Source organism: Eptatretus burgeri, chromosome 6 (assembly GCF_056783735.1).
Source record: "Eptatretus burgeri isolate ZD-2024b chromosome 6, Ebu_testis_v1, whole genome shotgun sequence".
In the NCBI taxonomy this organism is placed as follows: Eukaryota; Metazoa; Chordata; class Myxini; order Myxiniformes; family Myxinidae; genus Eptatretus; species Eptatretus burgeri.
The window spans coordinates 25,156,577-25,172,960 of NC_140966.1; the positions used below are offsets into that span (position 1 = coordinate 25,156,577).

Here is a 16,384-nt window from a genome sequence, read left to right on the forward strand (position 1 = left end):
AGCTGTAATTGCTGTCAAAGGTGATTCCACCAAGAATTAACTCGGGAGGGGGGCGGGGGGGAGGGGAGAGGTAGACACTTATCCAAACAAGATATTCGAGTTTTGTATTTTTTATTTTTTTAATTTAAAAATTTGTTTTTCACTTGGAAGTTGTGCGTTACGATGTGTAAATAAAGGTGTAAAAAGTCTGGTTTAATGCAATTTAATTCCAGGATATAAGGCAAAAAAAGGTGAAAAATTTGAAAGGGGATGTAGACTTTCTCTCGGCACAGCATATAATCAACACACACCCATTGTTCAGGAAGATATGCATTTGTAAGGCAAAGCAAAGGGTTTATTCTGTACGTTGTTCATAAATATGTCCATTGTTTGCACTATCTCAATAATATGGCATTATCAATTATCTTCAAAATATAACAACGCACTTCAAATGTCCGGCTTTAAATGTAAAGCAGAGGAAGGTTTCTTCGCTTTAAAATGATTTGTCACGAACAATTATAGTGGTATAGCCCCATCTTTGTCTGCTCTTTGTTTGTCTTTCTTTTACTATTTTCTCCAAAAGCCAAATGAAAGCAATGAAAGCAAATATTTGACACTACTGGTATGCTCATGATCCTGAACTGTGTGAGCAAAAGATGCATGGGCTTGAGTCATGCTTGGCTGGGTTTTATCCAAAACTGTGTGAGCAAAGAGTGTGAACGAGCCTGACATGATGACACGGTATTTGGTGGGCAGAGTGGAGGGTGATACCGGCTGCAGGACGCGTGAGGGAAGAGGGACGTGTGGGGATGTTTCTCATTGTCTCTTGTTAATTTGAGTTCCAAATCTGCTGCCAATTAAAGCTTGCCTTGATTTTTATTTTTAGGACATTTTCTAAAATTGGGCCAAAGCAGGATGGGTGTAACTTTAAACACTGACCAATCAAGTGACAAATTCGGAGATACATTGAATCCACATCCGAGGTGAAAGGTCCTCAAGTTTCTTTCGTTTTTGGTTTGTTTGTGCTTTTATAAATATTGTGCAGTTTATTTTTTTTTTAATTAGTAAGATTAAGTTCCAAAGAATTGTTCGACTCGTCATGAAACAAAGTGATAGCGTGATCAATCCATGTTTTTGTTTTAAGCACGGGGCAGGTGCAAGGGTATTTGCCACCCTCGGCGAAGCTTCAGCTTTGCCACCCCAAACCCCTGGGAAGCCATTGTTAAATTTCAAAAATGCATATTGTGCATTAGTACGACTAAAAATTCTGCATTTATAATTAGATTTATTGAACATGAAAATGTCGAATGTGATGCTGATTGCATATTCTCATTGTTGTGTTTGCTTTACAGGACATGTACATGAAAAATGCTCATTAGAATGTGTAATATGGATCACGTGACGTCATACTCGTTGTTCCTGCAACAAAGTTGATCACTGGAATTTAGAATTTCACTTTCTGTGCTTGGAGTTTGCCAAATGTGTAAACAAGTCCCTGTAGGTGAACGTTTTGTGCCATTTCATGTTCTGTGATGAGTTGGATAGCCCAACAGGTGTTTGTTGCATCATTGAGGAACTAATGTACGTTTTGATCAACTTTAGCTTGGAAAAGCTTTGCTCACCATTGGCTACAGAAACAGAGAGGGTGAAGAGGATGTGTGGAGCAATAAATGTGTTGGGGACAGTATCTGAGAGCATATATTTACAAACAAATTTCAAAACTTCCTGTGGTCGTACCGACTTTGGAAGTCGTCTTGCAATTCCTCGCAAGTCACGAGACGTCCCCAACAAAATTATTCTTTCACTGAACGTGCCACCAGCTGAGCTTTCTCTCCGCCAGATAACTCTGCCCTTTCACTATTTTTACCTTGCGATCGTGTGCCATTGGTTCTCCCACGGGTTGCTTGAGCCCACGACATGGCTACTGCGACCAGCAGTTTTCAGGTGGTGGTCGTGGTTCTTACTTCAACACAGGGCTGATAGGAAGGCCTAGAGCCCAAGACCTAAACATATGCACACTCACATCTAAGCTGTCTAGCCTGGGTTTGAATCTCGACCCAGCTATAAATTGTCACCCTGGTGTTTCACAGGCAAGGCGATTCAACAATGTATGTGCCATCTCTCGGATGGATGCTAAACAAGCGTCCTGAAGTGTAGATGAGCTGTCGCTGGTAGCATGGCCAAATTCCTGCCATAACCAGCAGATGGTACTTCATCAGCAGCACAGCCTCACGCTCAGTCAATGGTGATACCCTGCAGCCCTGTGCTGCATATGAACGAAGACCTTATATGAACAATCACGGGGCGTACTTCTGTCATCCCCGGGCGGCAGTGTCGTCTAGCGTGTGGGGCTGGCCATTTACATAAGTTTTCATATAAACCCTTTGAACCCGAGAGGCCGTTTTATCAGCCGCTATTCAATGCTCCATACACACGAGCGGTCAATTTACCGGCTGCTTTTCAATCCTCCAGATACCCGAGCGGCCACATTGTTCTCCAGGCAGCCCAGGGTAGGGGGACTGAAAGTCCAAGGAGCTCAGAGTTCAAAGGGTTAAAGGAAAAACACATAGAGAGACAGTCTGCTTGTTTCCTTGTGTAATCTCATAAATCTTTCTTTTATTCATTTTTTTTCTGCCCCCAATTTTTGCGGCTCAAGGTGACCACCTAGTTTGCCTCATGGTTGCACCGGTCTTGGCCATAAGGCTTGCTGGGAAAGAGCCACCCACATTGATCGGAAACCCGCATTGCAGGGTAACAAGAATCTTTTTATTCAACTCGGACTAAACTATGAATGTGGATTGCAGAAGAACCTGGATCAGCTACGATTGGTGGTCAATCCATGCTCATGAAAAGGAGTCGATATTGCACAACACATTTTAGCTTGAAACTTTGACTCATACCGGAGTGGTGCAAATAATTTAACATCAAAAACAAAAATTAATCCTTGTAACGTTTTTCTATGCATTGCAGTGAATTAAAGCGACACATAAAGAGTTATTTGAACACAAACTTGTTTTCAATTGAGCAATCCTTTCTCGCCAAACTCAAATTCATTATATCCTGAGTTTTACTTTTATCTCTTACGAGCAAAAGCACCCATGGCTTTGGTGGTGAATTTAAACTAAACACATCATGTTGTACTTCATAAACATTCTGCTCTATTCACTCTCATTTGCCTGAGGTCATCTTCCACCTGCTTGGTAGTCAGCTAACATCACCTTCATCAGTCATCCTTGCTGCTTATATATGGCGTGATCAAAAATCACTTCCGCTTTGCTGCAAAGCAGTGTTCGCCACCTTGATTTAATTCTGCTTGAAATGAGTGAAATAAAACTTCTTTTTCAAAATTTTTTAAAATGAAATATCTAATTATTCTCACTCAGATTTCAACATCACCACATTGCACATTGTCAAGTTGTTTAAACTTTCTTCACATAAATAGATGATTTGTAATACCAGATATCACTGGGTTGTGATATACGATACACATTTACATAGAGAGAATTGGGGTCTTCCCCCCCCCACCCTAAACCCCCACTCCCTGATATGCTACTCTGACAGAAACGACAGTTGGGGTACCCTGAAGCAACATGCAATATTTGGTTAGATTTGGTTCAGTAATTCTTTTTTTGAAGCATATATAAACAGAAAGACAAGATGTCGTGCAGAGCACGATACTTGCAAAATCTCTTTAAAGGTCCCCTGACGTGCAAAAGTACTGAAATTTCATTTATAAATGTCCTATAGGAGATTTTCATCGTGATTTCAGATATGACAATGTTTTTTTTCACAATACTCATTCTGTAAAATGTAAAATTTAAAAAAACAAACCTCTTCGGGAACGCCCCTAAAAATTCTCCTGAAAGGGGCGTAACCCACATGACGTCAACTACAGGATTACAAAGGCTGCACGTAAATTACTCGGGTTGGAGGTCTACGTGATTCTATTGCCTTCCTGTGTGTTTCCACATTGGATTGGTCGACTCAATCGCTTCGTTCATTTCTGCTTTAAAAAAATCGAACATTTGGTTTTGAATAATGGATTACATGGACTTTGATTTGTCTGGTAAGGACCGTGAGTGTGAGAGAAATGAAGGATTTTGGTCTGAGTCACATGGAGAATTGTCTGATAACGTAGTCACGGGAGGTGAAGTTCAGGCAGCTGGAAATTAAATACGGCCTTACCAGTTCGAGCCCGAAGCAGGACAAGCAGAGGAAAATGGCGATGAAATTCCCAGCGTTCATTATGATCGGGAGGACATCGAAGGAAGACTCGGAAATAACAACTGGTTAGACTAAATCCTATTCGTAATTCAATAATGTAAATTCGACTTGCATACTGCTCGATATCAGAAATATTTTAGTGAGGTGACGTGAACAGCGCAGGGCAGCGGACATGTTGCACCACAGCGAATGAATCACAAACAAGGCCGGCGCATGTCATCGGCCGTATCTCTCCACGCATAAAACGAAGCAATCTCGCTGTCCGGATGAGATGAAAACTTGTGTGCCGAACACACCTTGTGACACAATTGTCTCGAGTAATCTGATAAATCTGACGTTCTGTTGCATTTTTATTTATTTTATTCCTACTGTTGTCTCGACCAGTGTTTCTCAACCGGGGTTCCCCGGAACCCTAGGGTTCCGCAAGTGGTCACTAGGGGTTCCGCGAGAAACAGTAATAAATAGGCTAACGTATTTTTGAGTAGTTTTTGTTTTATTTAATATTCGTAATTTTACTATACACGTACAGCATATTGTTGGAAACTCCTTGGTTATTATAATAGAGGCTTCAACCTCTTGTATTATTTACAATTATAACAACCATAGGGAATGTATTTAACGATGTCTATATGGCGCCAGTGTGAAACCGCCCACACTGGTTAGTGGACGTCCTGTACACGGCGGATTCATGTATCATTGAGTGACTGACTCAAGTACGGGACGAATGCACAGTGTCCATCTATCTTCTCTGTGCTTCCTAGCGCGACATATATATATATATCTCTCTCTCTCTCTCTCTCTCTCTCTCTCTCTCTCTCTCTCTCTCTCTCTCTCTCTCTCTCTCTCTCTCTCTCTCTCTCTCTCTCTCTCTCTCTCTCTCTCTCTCTGTTAGTTCGTCATTGCTTCAGCTTTATTTGTTTAAGTTTTGTTGATCAAGTTACATGAGGTGTGTTTTTTTTCTTGATTTAAAAAAGTTTTTTTTGTGAATTAAAACCTCGGTGTGAGGTTTCCTAAACAAGCCATATGTTTTTTTTTTTCATTGCCAATAAATTTGACAAAAAGGGGGTCATTTTTCCTTAAACCAGGTATCCGAAAAAAAAGATTATATTTACGACGTGAACTACGATAAAAATATAAAAGAGTTAGATATTAATAATGGTATATAATAATTTTTATGCAGGGGTTCCCTGAGACATGAAAACTATTTCAAGGGTTCCACAGGTTGAGAAACGCTGGTCTAGACTTCAGAGATCTCGAGTCAATCCACTCTGTGCGAGTTTCTGTATGTGACGTCAACACTGCGATTTGCTGAAGTCAACTTTTTTTTAGGGGTGGGGCATAGCAAGTTGTGAAAAGCACCAGAAATGATCGAAATATTGCTCTAATTACCCCATTTTTGATTAAAAAAAAACATGGGTGATTTCTTCACGAGGAAGGTCAAGTTACTATATAAATAACCAGAAAGTTTTGCATGTCAGGGCACATTTAAACAAATTTGACCTCAAAAATAATTGGTGATTGAAGTCAATGACAAAATATGCAACTCCTCTTCAAATTTCAAGTAAATCGGATGATAAATGACAATTTTTGAAATTCGGCCTATGTTTACCTTTTGGTCTTTGTTGACCTCAAAAATATTAATTTCAGTGGTTTAATTCAGTGACTTGAACTATAAGTCCTCTTCAAATTTAAAGTCAATTGGATGAAAATTGGGGATTTTAGAAATTTCACATATTTGTTGACCTTTTGACCTCGAAAACAATAGGGTTCTTGCTTATGACAAACTCTACCATATGGTGATGTTGCGTGAAGATTGGTTTAAAATTGTGACCTGTAGGCGATAAACAAACAGACAGACAGACAGACAAACAGACAGAATAACAAAATCGACTAATCAATATACTTGAAAAATCTTCCATTTTGCAAGTAACAAACACGAATTGAGCTTCATATTGTTACGGCTGTGGAAATTCGCATTACACCATAAAGGACCCGCAGGTGAGATATATTCATAGGTACATGTGTAGTTAAGCCCAAACCCGTTGTATAGAGGGAATTTATGTGATTCATCCGGGCTGCGACGCTTTGAGTTTTTTTTTTCTTTCTCTATTGTTATTTTCGACCATTAAGCCACCAACAACGCAAACAGCCACTACCCTTACCTTCACAACTCCATCCCGCAAACATCGCTTCACCGCCGTTCCCAAACGACACCATAACCATCAAACCACCACCGAAAACCCTCCACCACCTTCGCCTCTCTCCTTCACAACCAACAACTGCACCACCTGTGAACACTGAACGTCGGGCTGTCTCGGGCCCGTTCGGCGATTGGTGCCGAGCCGCGAGCGCGAATGGTGGCCTTTCAGAGGGGAAATTCGGATCAGAAACGCTTTACGCCCACTTCTCCTCCGTCCAATTGGCGAGCGCGGGGCGGTTTGGCCCCGCCTCCAAGTGTGTGCATGTGAAGTCCGTATATGCAAATTTTAGGATCAGGAGAGGTTCACACCCATTTTTGCCCGACCAATGGCTGACCGGGGGGGGGGGCGGCGTGGCCCCGCCTCCAATCGCGTTCTGATCCTAAAATTTGCATATTGGCTGCTCCTGCCGCCTATAAAACGGTGAGCGCAAGGCGAATTGCTTTGAGAGTGTCGTAAGAGAGTTGGGTTTTGGAGTTGCTTGAAGAGTGTTGTCGAGAAGAGAGTTGGGTTTTGGAGTTGCTTGAAGAGTGTCGTCGAAAAAAGAGTTGGGTTTTGGAGTTGCTTGGAGAGTGTCGTCGAGAGGTTGCTCTTGGGGAAAAGGAGCGTTGGGTTGGCGGAGTTCAGGGGAGTGAGCGCGGTGGAACTGCAAGCAAGGGAGCTCGGGTCCGAGGCAAGAAGGACGGCGGTCGGCGACGAGGTTGCGGTGTGGGGGATCGCTCATCTCGTCGTGGGACCCAAGCCAGCCAGCCATTCCCCTCCCCCAGGGCATCAACAATTCCCCCCCCACGCTGAGATAGTGGAAAAGGGGGCCCCGTTCCCACCCACCCCAAACGTCGTGCCAACGAAACCCGCCAAGGGGCACGTAGTCGGGGCACAGCGGCACGGCCACATTTTGCGGCTTGCCCGCCAACGCGTCACGAGGACGCGAGTAAGACCTCCCCGGTCTCGCGGGCCTAGCCGCTCTTCCAGGTCACGCGCACATTTGGCCTACGGGCCCGTCTGCCTCCTTGTCTGTGAGGGTGGCTTCTTTCTTTTGCTTTTGTGTAAATGTGTGTTGGCGCCGTCTGTGAAGTAGAACTGTATACGTGTTGCCGTGTGTGCGCGTAGTCGGTTTTAACTGCTTTTCTTCTTGCATTTGCTTTTTGTGTATGGCTGTATATACGTGCTTTCCCTGTGTCGCGAAATAAAATGCTTGCTTGTTGAACTGTGCCCGTTTCCTTTGTCTTTTCTCCATTGACCCTCCATCCTGCTTCACGTAAGGGGTTCGTAGTGGGTGCAACATCCCGGTAATTAATCTGAACCGTCCAGGTCGACGATAACACCGCTCGGTTATCCCGATAGTACAGAACAGGCCACCCAAGCGGCTCGTGTCCGGAGTCAACCTGCGCCGAGGTCCGATCGCCCGGTTTACCATCCGCGTGGGTACTTCGGTAGGTCGAGTTTGGCGAACAACCCTATCCAACGCGGGTGGCCGATTGTGGTGAGGTCGAAAGGCCCACCCGTGACTAGCTCCCGGCGTTGGTCCGAGAGGGTCACGACAGAATTGTCCGTCCGGGGGGCGACGTGCCGCGATTCGAGTTACGCGGCCGTTCACACGCCGGCGGGCGTGAATTCGCAACAATATATTAGATGCCCAATTCCAAAGCAGCATTATGTGCATTCTTAAAATGAATAATTTTTTTATAGTTTTGTATTGCACAATCGACAGTGCCTTCAGAAAGTATTCACACCCCTCAGCTTTTGTCACATTTTGTTGTTACAGCCTGAATTTAAAATGGATTAAATTTAAATTTTTTGTCACTGATCTACACAAAATACCCCACAATGACAAAGTGAAAACATGTTTTTATAATTCCTTAAAAATTAATGAGAAAGGAAAAGCTGAAATATCTTGCGTCAATAAGTATTCAACCCCTGAGACAATGAATTGCGGAAGCGCCTTTGGCAGCGAATACAGCTTCGAGTCTTCTTGGGTATGTCTGTATCAGCTTTGCACATCTGGATTTGGGGATTTTCTCCCATTCTTCCTTGCAGATTTTCTCAAGCTCTGTCAAGTTGGATGGGGAATGTCGGTGAACACCAATCTTCAAGTCTTTACACAGATTCCCAATGGGATTCAAGTCTGGCCTTTGGCTGGGTCACTCAAGGACTTTTACCAGTTCTTTCTCGTTCTTGTTCTGAAGCCATTCTTGTATTGCTTTGGCTGTATACTTGGTCATTGTCCTGTTGGAACTTAAATCTTTGCCGTAGTCTAAGGTCTTTTGCAGTCTGAAGCAGGTTCTCCTCAATGATTTACTGTATTTGGCTAAATTCATTGTTCCTTCTATCCTGACAAGTCTCCCAGTCCCTGCCACTGAAAAGCATCCCCATAGCATGATACTGCCACCACCATGCTTTGCAGTCGGGATGGTGTTTGATGGGTGATGAGCTGTGCTCGGTTTCTGCCAGATGTAGCACTTTGCATTCAGGCCAAAGAGTTCAATTTTCATCTCAATAGACCACATAATTATTTGCCTCATACTCTAAGTCTTTCAAATACCTTTTTACAAACTCCAGGCTTGCTGTCATGTGTGTTTTTTTCTCAGGAGTGGCTTCTGGCTGGCCACTCTCCCATAAAGCCTAGATATGTGAAGTGCTACAGAGATTGTTGTCTATCCAGAAGGTTCTCCCATGTCAGCCAAGGAACTCTGGAGTTCTGTTAGAAGAGTCATTGGGTTCTTAATCACCTCTCAAATGAAGGTCCTTCTTGCCCAGTTCCATCCCATCCATAAAAGTGCTGCTTCATCAGGATGAAGATTACCGCACTGCGATCATCAAAATTGTGTGTGTGCGCTTTCGTAGAAGAAAGCAAATACATATTTTGGGTGTCGACCCCCATAGACCTTGTTCGGGCCTGATTTTTTTTAATGTCATGAACAAACTTCGGTACATACAGGATAATGAACGTTGTGGTAAAGTTTCATCGAAATCGTATGTGTAGCTTCAGTGAAGAAGTTGCAAGTATTTATGGACGGACGGACAGGCCATCTGCTAAGTTCGCGGAACTACGTTCCAGGTGAGCTAACCACAGATGATACAAACAAAGCACTTATGTCAACCATCTCGGGAAAAACTCGTCTCTCCAACTGACGCAGGCAAATGATACAACAATCCCAGCTCACGTTCCCTGTTAGTGGGCCAACAATCCAATGCTTAGCAAATCGGTTAGGTCTTAAAATTTACAGATTTCACTACAGATTTCAACATTTATTTACTCAACGACATCTGAATCTCAAATCCGAAATTATATTTTGATTATATACTTTAATTAGTTTGTGAGAGTAGATCATGTTTCCAACACAAGGCATGTTTGAATAGGCCGAATAAAAATGGCGGCTAAGACCCCCTTGCTTGGTGAAGTTGAGCTGACCAAGGATAAGCCTTTCATGGAGGTAAGCTGTTAATTATCTTCAAAAGGTGCGTTTAAATTTACTTAAACAACCAATTATCATTCATGCACTCCTTCGGAGTACCCTTTGTATGCATGCAAACTTTGGGGCTGCTCGGTTTCATGGTTATGGGTTATGGAGGAGACACACACACACACACACACACACACACACACACACACACACACATACACATACATTCATCATTAGCTCACTAAACAATGGACACAAAACTGATCAACCTGATGTCTGAACTATACTCTGGTACTGAGAGTGCTGTGAGATGTGGTGTTACCATCTCCGACTTATTTACAGTTGTTACTGGAGTTCGTCAAGGGTGTGCACTGGCCTCCACACTTTTCAGCGCTTGTATGGACTGGATTCTAGGGAGGATGTTGGAGAGATCAAGTTGTGGTGCATCGTTTGGAAATGTCAAGATCTCTGGCTTTGATTTCGCAGCCAATGCAGTTATCTTTGCGGAGACTCTGGATATCCTTTTGGGGTCCTCAATATGATGAATGAGGATTTGGAGCCTCTGGAATTACGGGTTTCCTGAGTGAAAACTAAGATCCAGGCTTTCAGTAATATATTGGATGCTGATATCTTGCCTTTACCTATTTGTGGTAAGGATGTTGTGGTCACAGAGAGATTCACCTTGGCAGTGATATTCATGTCTTTGCTGGCTGTGAGCCAGAGGTCCATGGATGTCTGGGTCGGACCTGGGGAGTTACAGATTCACTGGATCATGAGGTGTTTGCTGTCAGTACCCGTACAGGAGGATGAAAGTCCGATTCTTCAGGTCCTTGGTGCTTCCAGTCTTACTCTACTGATGTGGGACTTGGACTCTGACCAGGGATCTGAGCTGGAGACTTCATTCCTTTGGTACCAGGTCTCTTCGGAGAATCCTTGGCTATCGCTGGTCGGATTTTGTGTCCAACGAGCAGTTTCTGAGAGAGAATGACATGAGATTTGTTCCCTGCATAGTCTGTGAGCGTCAGCTGTGGCTGTCTGGACATGTGGCTCGTTATCCTGACGCTGATCCTGCTCACTAGATTATCTCAGTGAGGGAGCCTTGTGAGTGTAGGAGGAAAATCGGTCGACCAAGTTCCTCGTGGTTGCCTCATGTTTATCAGCATCTCAAGGATATGGGGATGGGCCAGGTATCGGCTTGGGTGATGGCCAGACAGAGGACCCTGGAGTACTGGTGGAAAGTGGATGTCGCGACGCGCTGCTCCGGCGCATTCTCTTATACCTGACCTGACCCGACCGACCACAGAAAATGTCCGAATGAAGTCCCCTAAAGGGAATGCCAAGGAAATTTCTCACACTCACCTCCAATCCCTCCAACACCCACAATAATCAAGGTCGCGCTCCTGTCGGGTTGGCCAGAGAGATGTCCCTAGCCCAAGTCCATCACAAACAAACTCGAGCAAGTCTCCCATGAACACCCATCAACAATGCATTGAAAGCACCATCTGCACAAGTAAAGCTTCATCAAACAAATGAAACATCCAAACCAGAAAAACAATGGCGGAACAGAAAAAACTTAAAGGTTCAACTCCGATAATAACAAAATAAAGCAAGAAACTCACCTCAGAAAGGAAAAATCTCGAAAAAAAAAAAATCAGTGCTCACAATCTCAAACCTTCAAGTCGGGAGGGATACGCAGGAAGAAAGAAGTGAAAACCGATGCCCGGAGGGGGTGGAAACAGGTGACGTCGGGGCCATACCCACAAACTGGCACAATATAATTTAGAATTTAATTTAGCGATATCATCATTATTCATAGTCATAAAAAATCCAAGGACCCTATGTTCAACAGGAGTTCCAATTTGGTCTCTGTGCCAAGTTTGGTGGCAATTGGCCCAGTAGTTTGGGCGTGATTGGTATCACAGACACAGACAGACAAACAAACACACACATACACATGCAGAAAATTACTATTACCGATAAGAATATTGTTACATTTGTGTTATGATTAGATGGTTAATCCCAATCTGTTTCCGTCCACGGTTGCAGTTACTATTTTGTAATAACTGCAACTGCAATTTTTAGCCTTCATCTCTGAGATTTGTTTACTTGTTCATATGTAAAATAGAGTTCATCATTTTCATGTCTCGGGTGTTTCGAAAAGATTGATACAACTTTGACTTCCTGCCATTTCTTTGTTTTTTCACTTCTACTGTTTTCCTTTTCAGGGTTTGGTGATGTTATCGTGGTATTTGTTTCCAAGGATTTCTGGCTCCATAGCTCAACTAAGTCATTTATTAACAGTGAAGCGGAAGACAAAAGTGGTGGCTCTGTAGTATGAGTACATCATATTTAGACACCCGCCGGAGGTTCGGCCAGGAATACGACCTCAGAACATGTGATGGACCCACAAATTGTTTCATTCAATGTATTGTGAAACATTTTGAGCAAAAGGGTACAGTGCATCACCATATCAAGGGCAACAGTGGCAGGCCAGCATCAGTAACCAAGAGCCAAGCCAACATCGACAACATGCGGGATTCTGCAGTGGACAGTCCCAAGAAGTCCCACCTCCGGCGCTCCCAGGAGCTCGGCATCAAACCAACACCAGTCTGGTGTATCCTTGTTAAGGAACTGAAGCTTTTCCCAAACATCATCTCTATTTGGCATTAACTGAGTTAAGATGACGTGAGAAGAAGACTTGATATGTGCAATGAGCTCAGTGACAGGATGGTGCGGTTCCCAAACTGGATCAACCTGATCGGGTTCAGTGATGAAGCCCATTTCTACTTGAATGGTGCCATCACCAACCACAACAACATTTTCTGGGGGTCAGAATCACCTGAGGAAATCACTGAGAGGTACCCGAAAGGGCATACGGTCACATGCTTCTGCAGTTTCAATTTCAGATGGGGAACGCCAGGGCCTTACTCGTTTGAGAATGATGACAGCATGACGGTGATGATTAACAATGAGTGCTCCCGGGACATGCTCCAGAAGTTGCATAATGATCTATCCCAAAAGGTCACCCCAAACCAGCTCACCATGACCTGCTTTATGCAGGATGGTGCACCCCCGCATACAGCTGGTGACACCATTACTTTCCTGTGGCAGCTCTTCAGAAACCGCCTCATTGCCCTGGGTACCGCTCATGACTGGGCACTCCATCAACTAGACTTGAACCCTCGAGACTACTTGTTCTGGGGGGCTGCCAAGGGCTCTGTCTACACCAACCGCCCTGCCACACTGGATGATCTGAAGCAGGTGGTGTCACACTACCTCCAGGCAGTGCCACATGAGACCTACAGGAAAGTTGGACAGAACTTTGGAGTCAGGATCAATGCTTGTCTGAACCATGGAGGGGGCACATATCGAGAACATCAATTACCAGGATTTTGCGTAAATGCCAATTTCAGACCTGGTGTGCCACATGTCCTTCCTTTTTGTAGAAGCAGCGATTTTGTTTGCAGCAACCTCATGCAGGAGTTTTTGCTCGTATTAAATTGAAGCATCCATCGCTTGCCAAGGTCTTTGTTGGTGGGTGACGTTGCTATTTTGTCACAAAAGGGTTAGATATACATTTATGTAAATGTGTAAAGTGAATGAGAAAGTTTAAGTATTTTGTAAATTTATATCTGCTCTCTATTATAAATTTATATCTGCTCTCACAGCACTCGATAATTTTCGTACATTTTGAAAGTTTCGGTGCTTAGTGCTTGGATCGTACAGTCTCAGTGCTTGGATCGGTGCCCATCATGTTCCAGTTGCATGTCCCCAGGTGGCAGATGAGGGTAAGCTGCTCGGCAAATTAATTACAGAATAATTATTACGAGTTAATGACTTTGTTCCTTAATTGTAATTAACGAATTGGTTCGTGCATTTTCAACATATAAACATACATCTATTGTTCAGGTTAATTCCATTGTCTTGTATTGTTCGAATTTATCATAAAATGAGATGGCTTATTCAGCCCTGGTTAACATAGTCATAACAGCCTCACTCTACCTATGTTATATCATGTAACATGATATAAATGTTATATACTTATGGAGGTAATGTAGACTGGAATATTAGTTTACTGGCATATTTATTGCTGGAAAGTAATAGGTATTCACTGTCAGGGGAACACATCGTTAATGGAAGATTAAGTGGCATTTTAATCACTGCCAAAGGTGATATTGCAATGTCCGGTGAGCAACTACTTATCACATCTTGGTAACGTTGTATATTATCTGCTTGTACTTCAGATTGAATGGGTCGTTTTGTCGTGAAGGCGTCATCCAGTTCTTGTATATCGAGTCGTCCTGTGGGCAAAGAATGTAATAAAGCGACCAGAACTCAAGATCATCACTTGGCATTCTTCTTGATAAAACAACATCCTCACCTTGATACATTTGTATGCATGAAATGTAGTTATTATTCCACTGAACCTGCTTTCATTGCTCACCTCAGCTCCTAATTTTGCAATTGTCCTGTCTCGTAAGAACATCATGAGTGTGTGGACCATGATTGGTCCATGGGGGTGGTGGGGGGGGCCTGTAGTCTCTGGGCCCTATTCAATTGTATGGGTTCCATGGCCCTCCAAACACCACCTCTGCCTCGAGGTGCACACACTCACTCTAAGCTGTCTGGCCTGGGTTTGAATCCCGATTTACCAATAAAATGTCATCCTGGTGTTTCACAAGCAGGATTATTCATCAATGTGTGTGTGCCCTCTCTCGGATGGACGTTTGTAGCTTATTCAATGCGTCATGAACTGAGCGACGCAGTAATCTTTCAAGGCACCCGTTGATTACTACAAAGATTGCAGAGGAATATTTACTGTTTGTCCTTCAAAGCCTGTATTAAGAATGCAAGGCGATGGGAACGTCTTATTTATCGATTTATTTACTGATCTTGGACATGAAAGTTAAGAAACAACCTCGGTGATCGATTTTCACATCACTGCACGACTGCCGTGACACAAAGACGTGCAAGTCCTTTCATCAAAGCCACAATTAGTGAAGCTGCAATTGCTCGGATAGGAGGACACTCGTCGCACATCCCGGTAAAACAAAATCAAAAGTACCCACGGTGGTAGTTGGTAAAAGGAATAAACTTTTTTGTTTTACCAATCTCTAGATATTTCTGATATAGAGCTTTTGGGGTTGGAAAAAGAAGGGGATGCATTACGGTGATGTTGAAATCTGAGTGAGGATAATTAGATGTTTTCAAAATGTTTCATTTGACCCATTTTCAGTGGAGGATCGATCAAGAAGGGGGGGAAAAATATTGGAGGAGTGGGGTGTGTTGAAAAAAACTGTGTGCAACAGGTAGTTGCCGTGCGATAGGGGCACAGCAAGCAAACAAAACAACAGGAGTGCAACAGGCAGTTTCTGTGGGAGTTTCAAAAAAACCCTTTTGCTGACGTGTTCAAATTCCACAGCGACACAATTAGTGCTCGAGTTGAGACATTGTGTGAGAGCGCGTGCACCCACCTCGCTGTGCACAAACAGAGGCAGCACGAGCAGCGCGAGCAGCAGGTCCGCAGCCGCAAGGCTCACGATGAAGTAGTTTGTGGCCGTTTTGAGCGATTTCTCCGTGAGAACACTGAGGCACACGAGCACGTTCCCCAGGATAACGATCACGATGAGCAAGACACCCAGGACGAGTGCTGCATAGTTGTACTCAGGACTCGCCGCAGGTCCAGAGGATTCCTCCTCACTTGTGTTGCCGCCAGTCATGGTGTCCGTTCCACCACCGCAGATGAGATTGTGGAGGAAGAATCCCCGTTATGCGCCCTCCATGTCTCTTTGAGCCTCGTTATGCAGGTTGTCCGGGGGCACAGAAAACCACACTGTCTGTGCTTTCCAGACAACCTCTCACCATCTGGCATCTGTTTCCAGATGCCCAGCAACTGCATAGAAGGTTGGATGGAAGGAACTCGCTTGACGTGAATGGAGACGAGAGACAAACCGAATCATCATCAGAGACCAAGCAGGAGAAGGAATGAGAAATTCCACTCAAAAATGTCTTGACCGTACAGATCTTGTGTTGACTGTTCTGAACTAACCGGACTTACGGCATTTACTCGACGCTTGGGAGCGCCAACGCTACGAGCTCACATGAAGGGGAGTGTGTGGGTCGAACCACCGAATGGGTAGAGTTGCAAGGTGGATTAAACAGTTATAGTGATGTTGTTTTGATGGGTCGCTTGACATTGACTGCCTGGACGCAACTGAAGTTGTGAATGTATTGATGTGGATCCGTGACCAGGATTGTGGATCCGCCGTTTGGAGAGGTTCTGGGCTGAAAGGATCGAAACCTCGAGGAAGAACGGTGCCCAGCTGATGATCCGTGAAATATGGAAACCATTCAATTGCTTACAGATTAAGGTTCTTACTTTAGGTAAGGGAACTATGTTTTGAGGTTTCACAATTTAATTAAAGTTAAATAAAGGATGTTGTGACATTGACAATTTCCAGCAAATCCTACGAATTATATTATATTTTAGGAATATCCGATACTGTACAATTAATTAAAAGTTTTTGTGTAACCGGTGGTTTCACTGATCAAGATCGTTGATCAAGATCAAGATCACTG

At 43.7% G+C, this 16,384-nt stretch overlaps 1 protein-coding gene across 2 annotated transcripts in view; it reads right to left on the reverse strand.

The window, feature by feature from the left end:
• The window catches only part of DRD4 (dopamine receptor D4), a 125,995-nt gene extending 110,013 nt beyond the window's left edge, over positions 1 to 15,982 (reverse strand). The window contains exon 1 of one of the 2 annotated variants that reach the window (XM_085884327.1): positions 15,280 to 15,982. In XM_085884327.1, the coding sequence (XP_085740453.1) occupies positions 15,280 to 15,525 (246 nt within the window). In that variant the 5' untranslated portion in view covers positions 15,526 to 15,982. The remainder of the gene's footprint in view (positions 1 to 15,279) is intronic. The other variant, XM_085884326.1, reaches the window with a different exon arrangement.
• Positions 15,983 to 16,384: the final 402 nt, after the last annotated feature.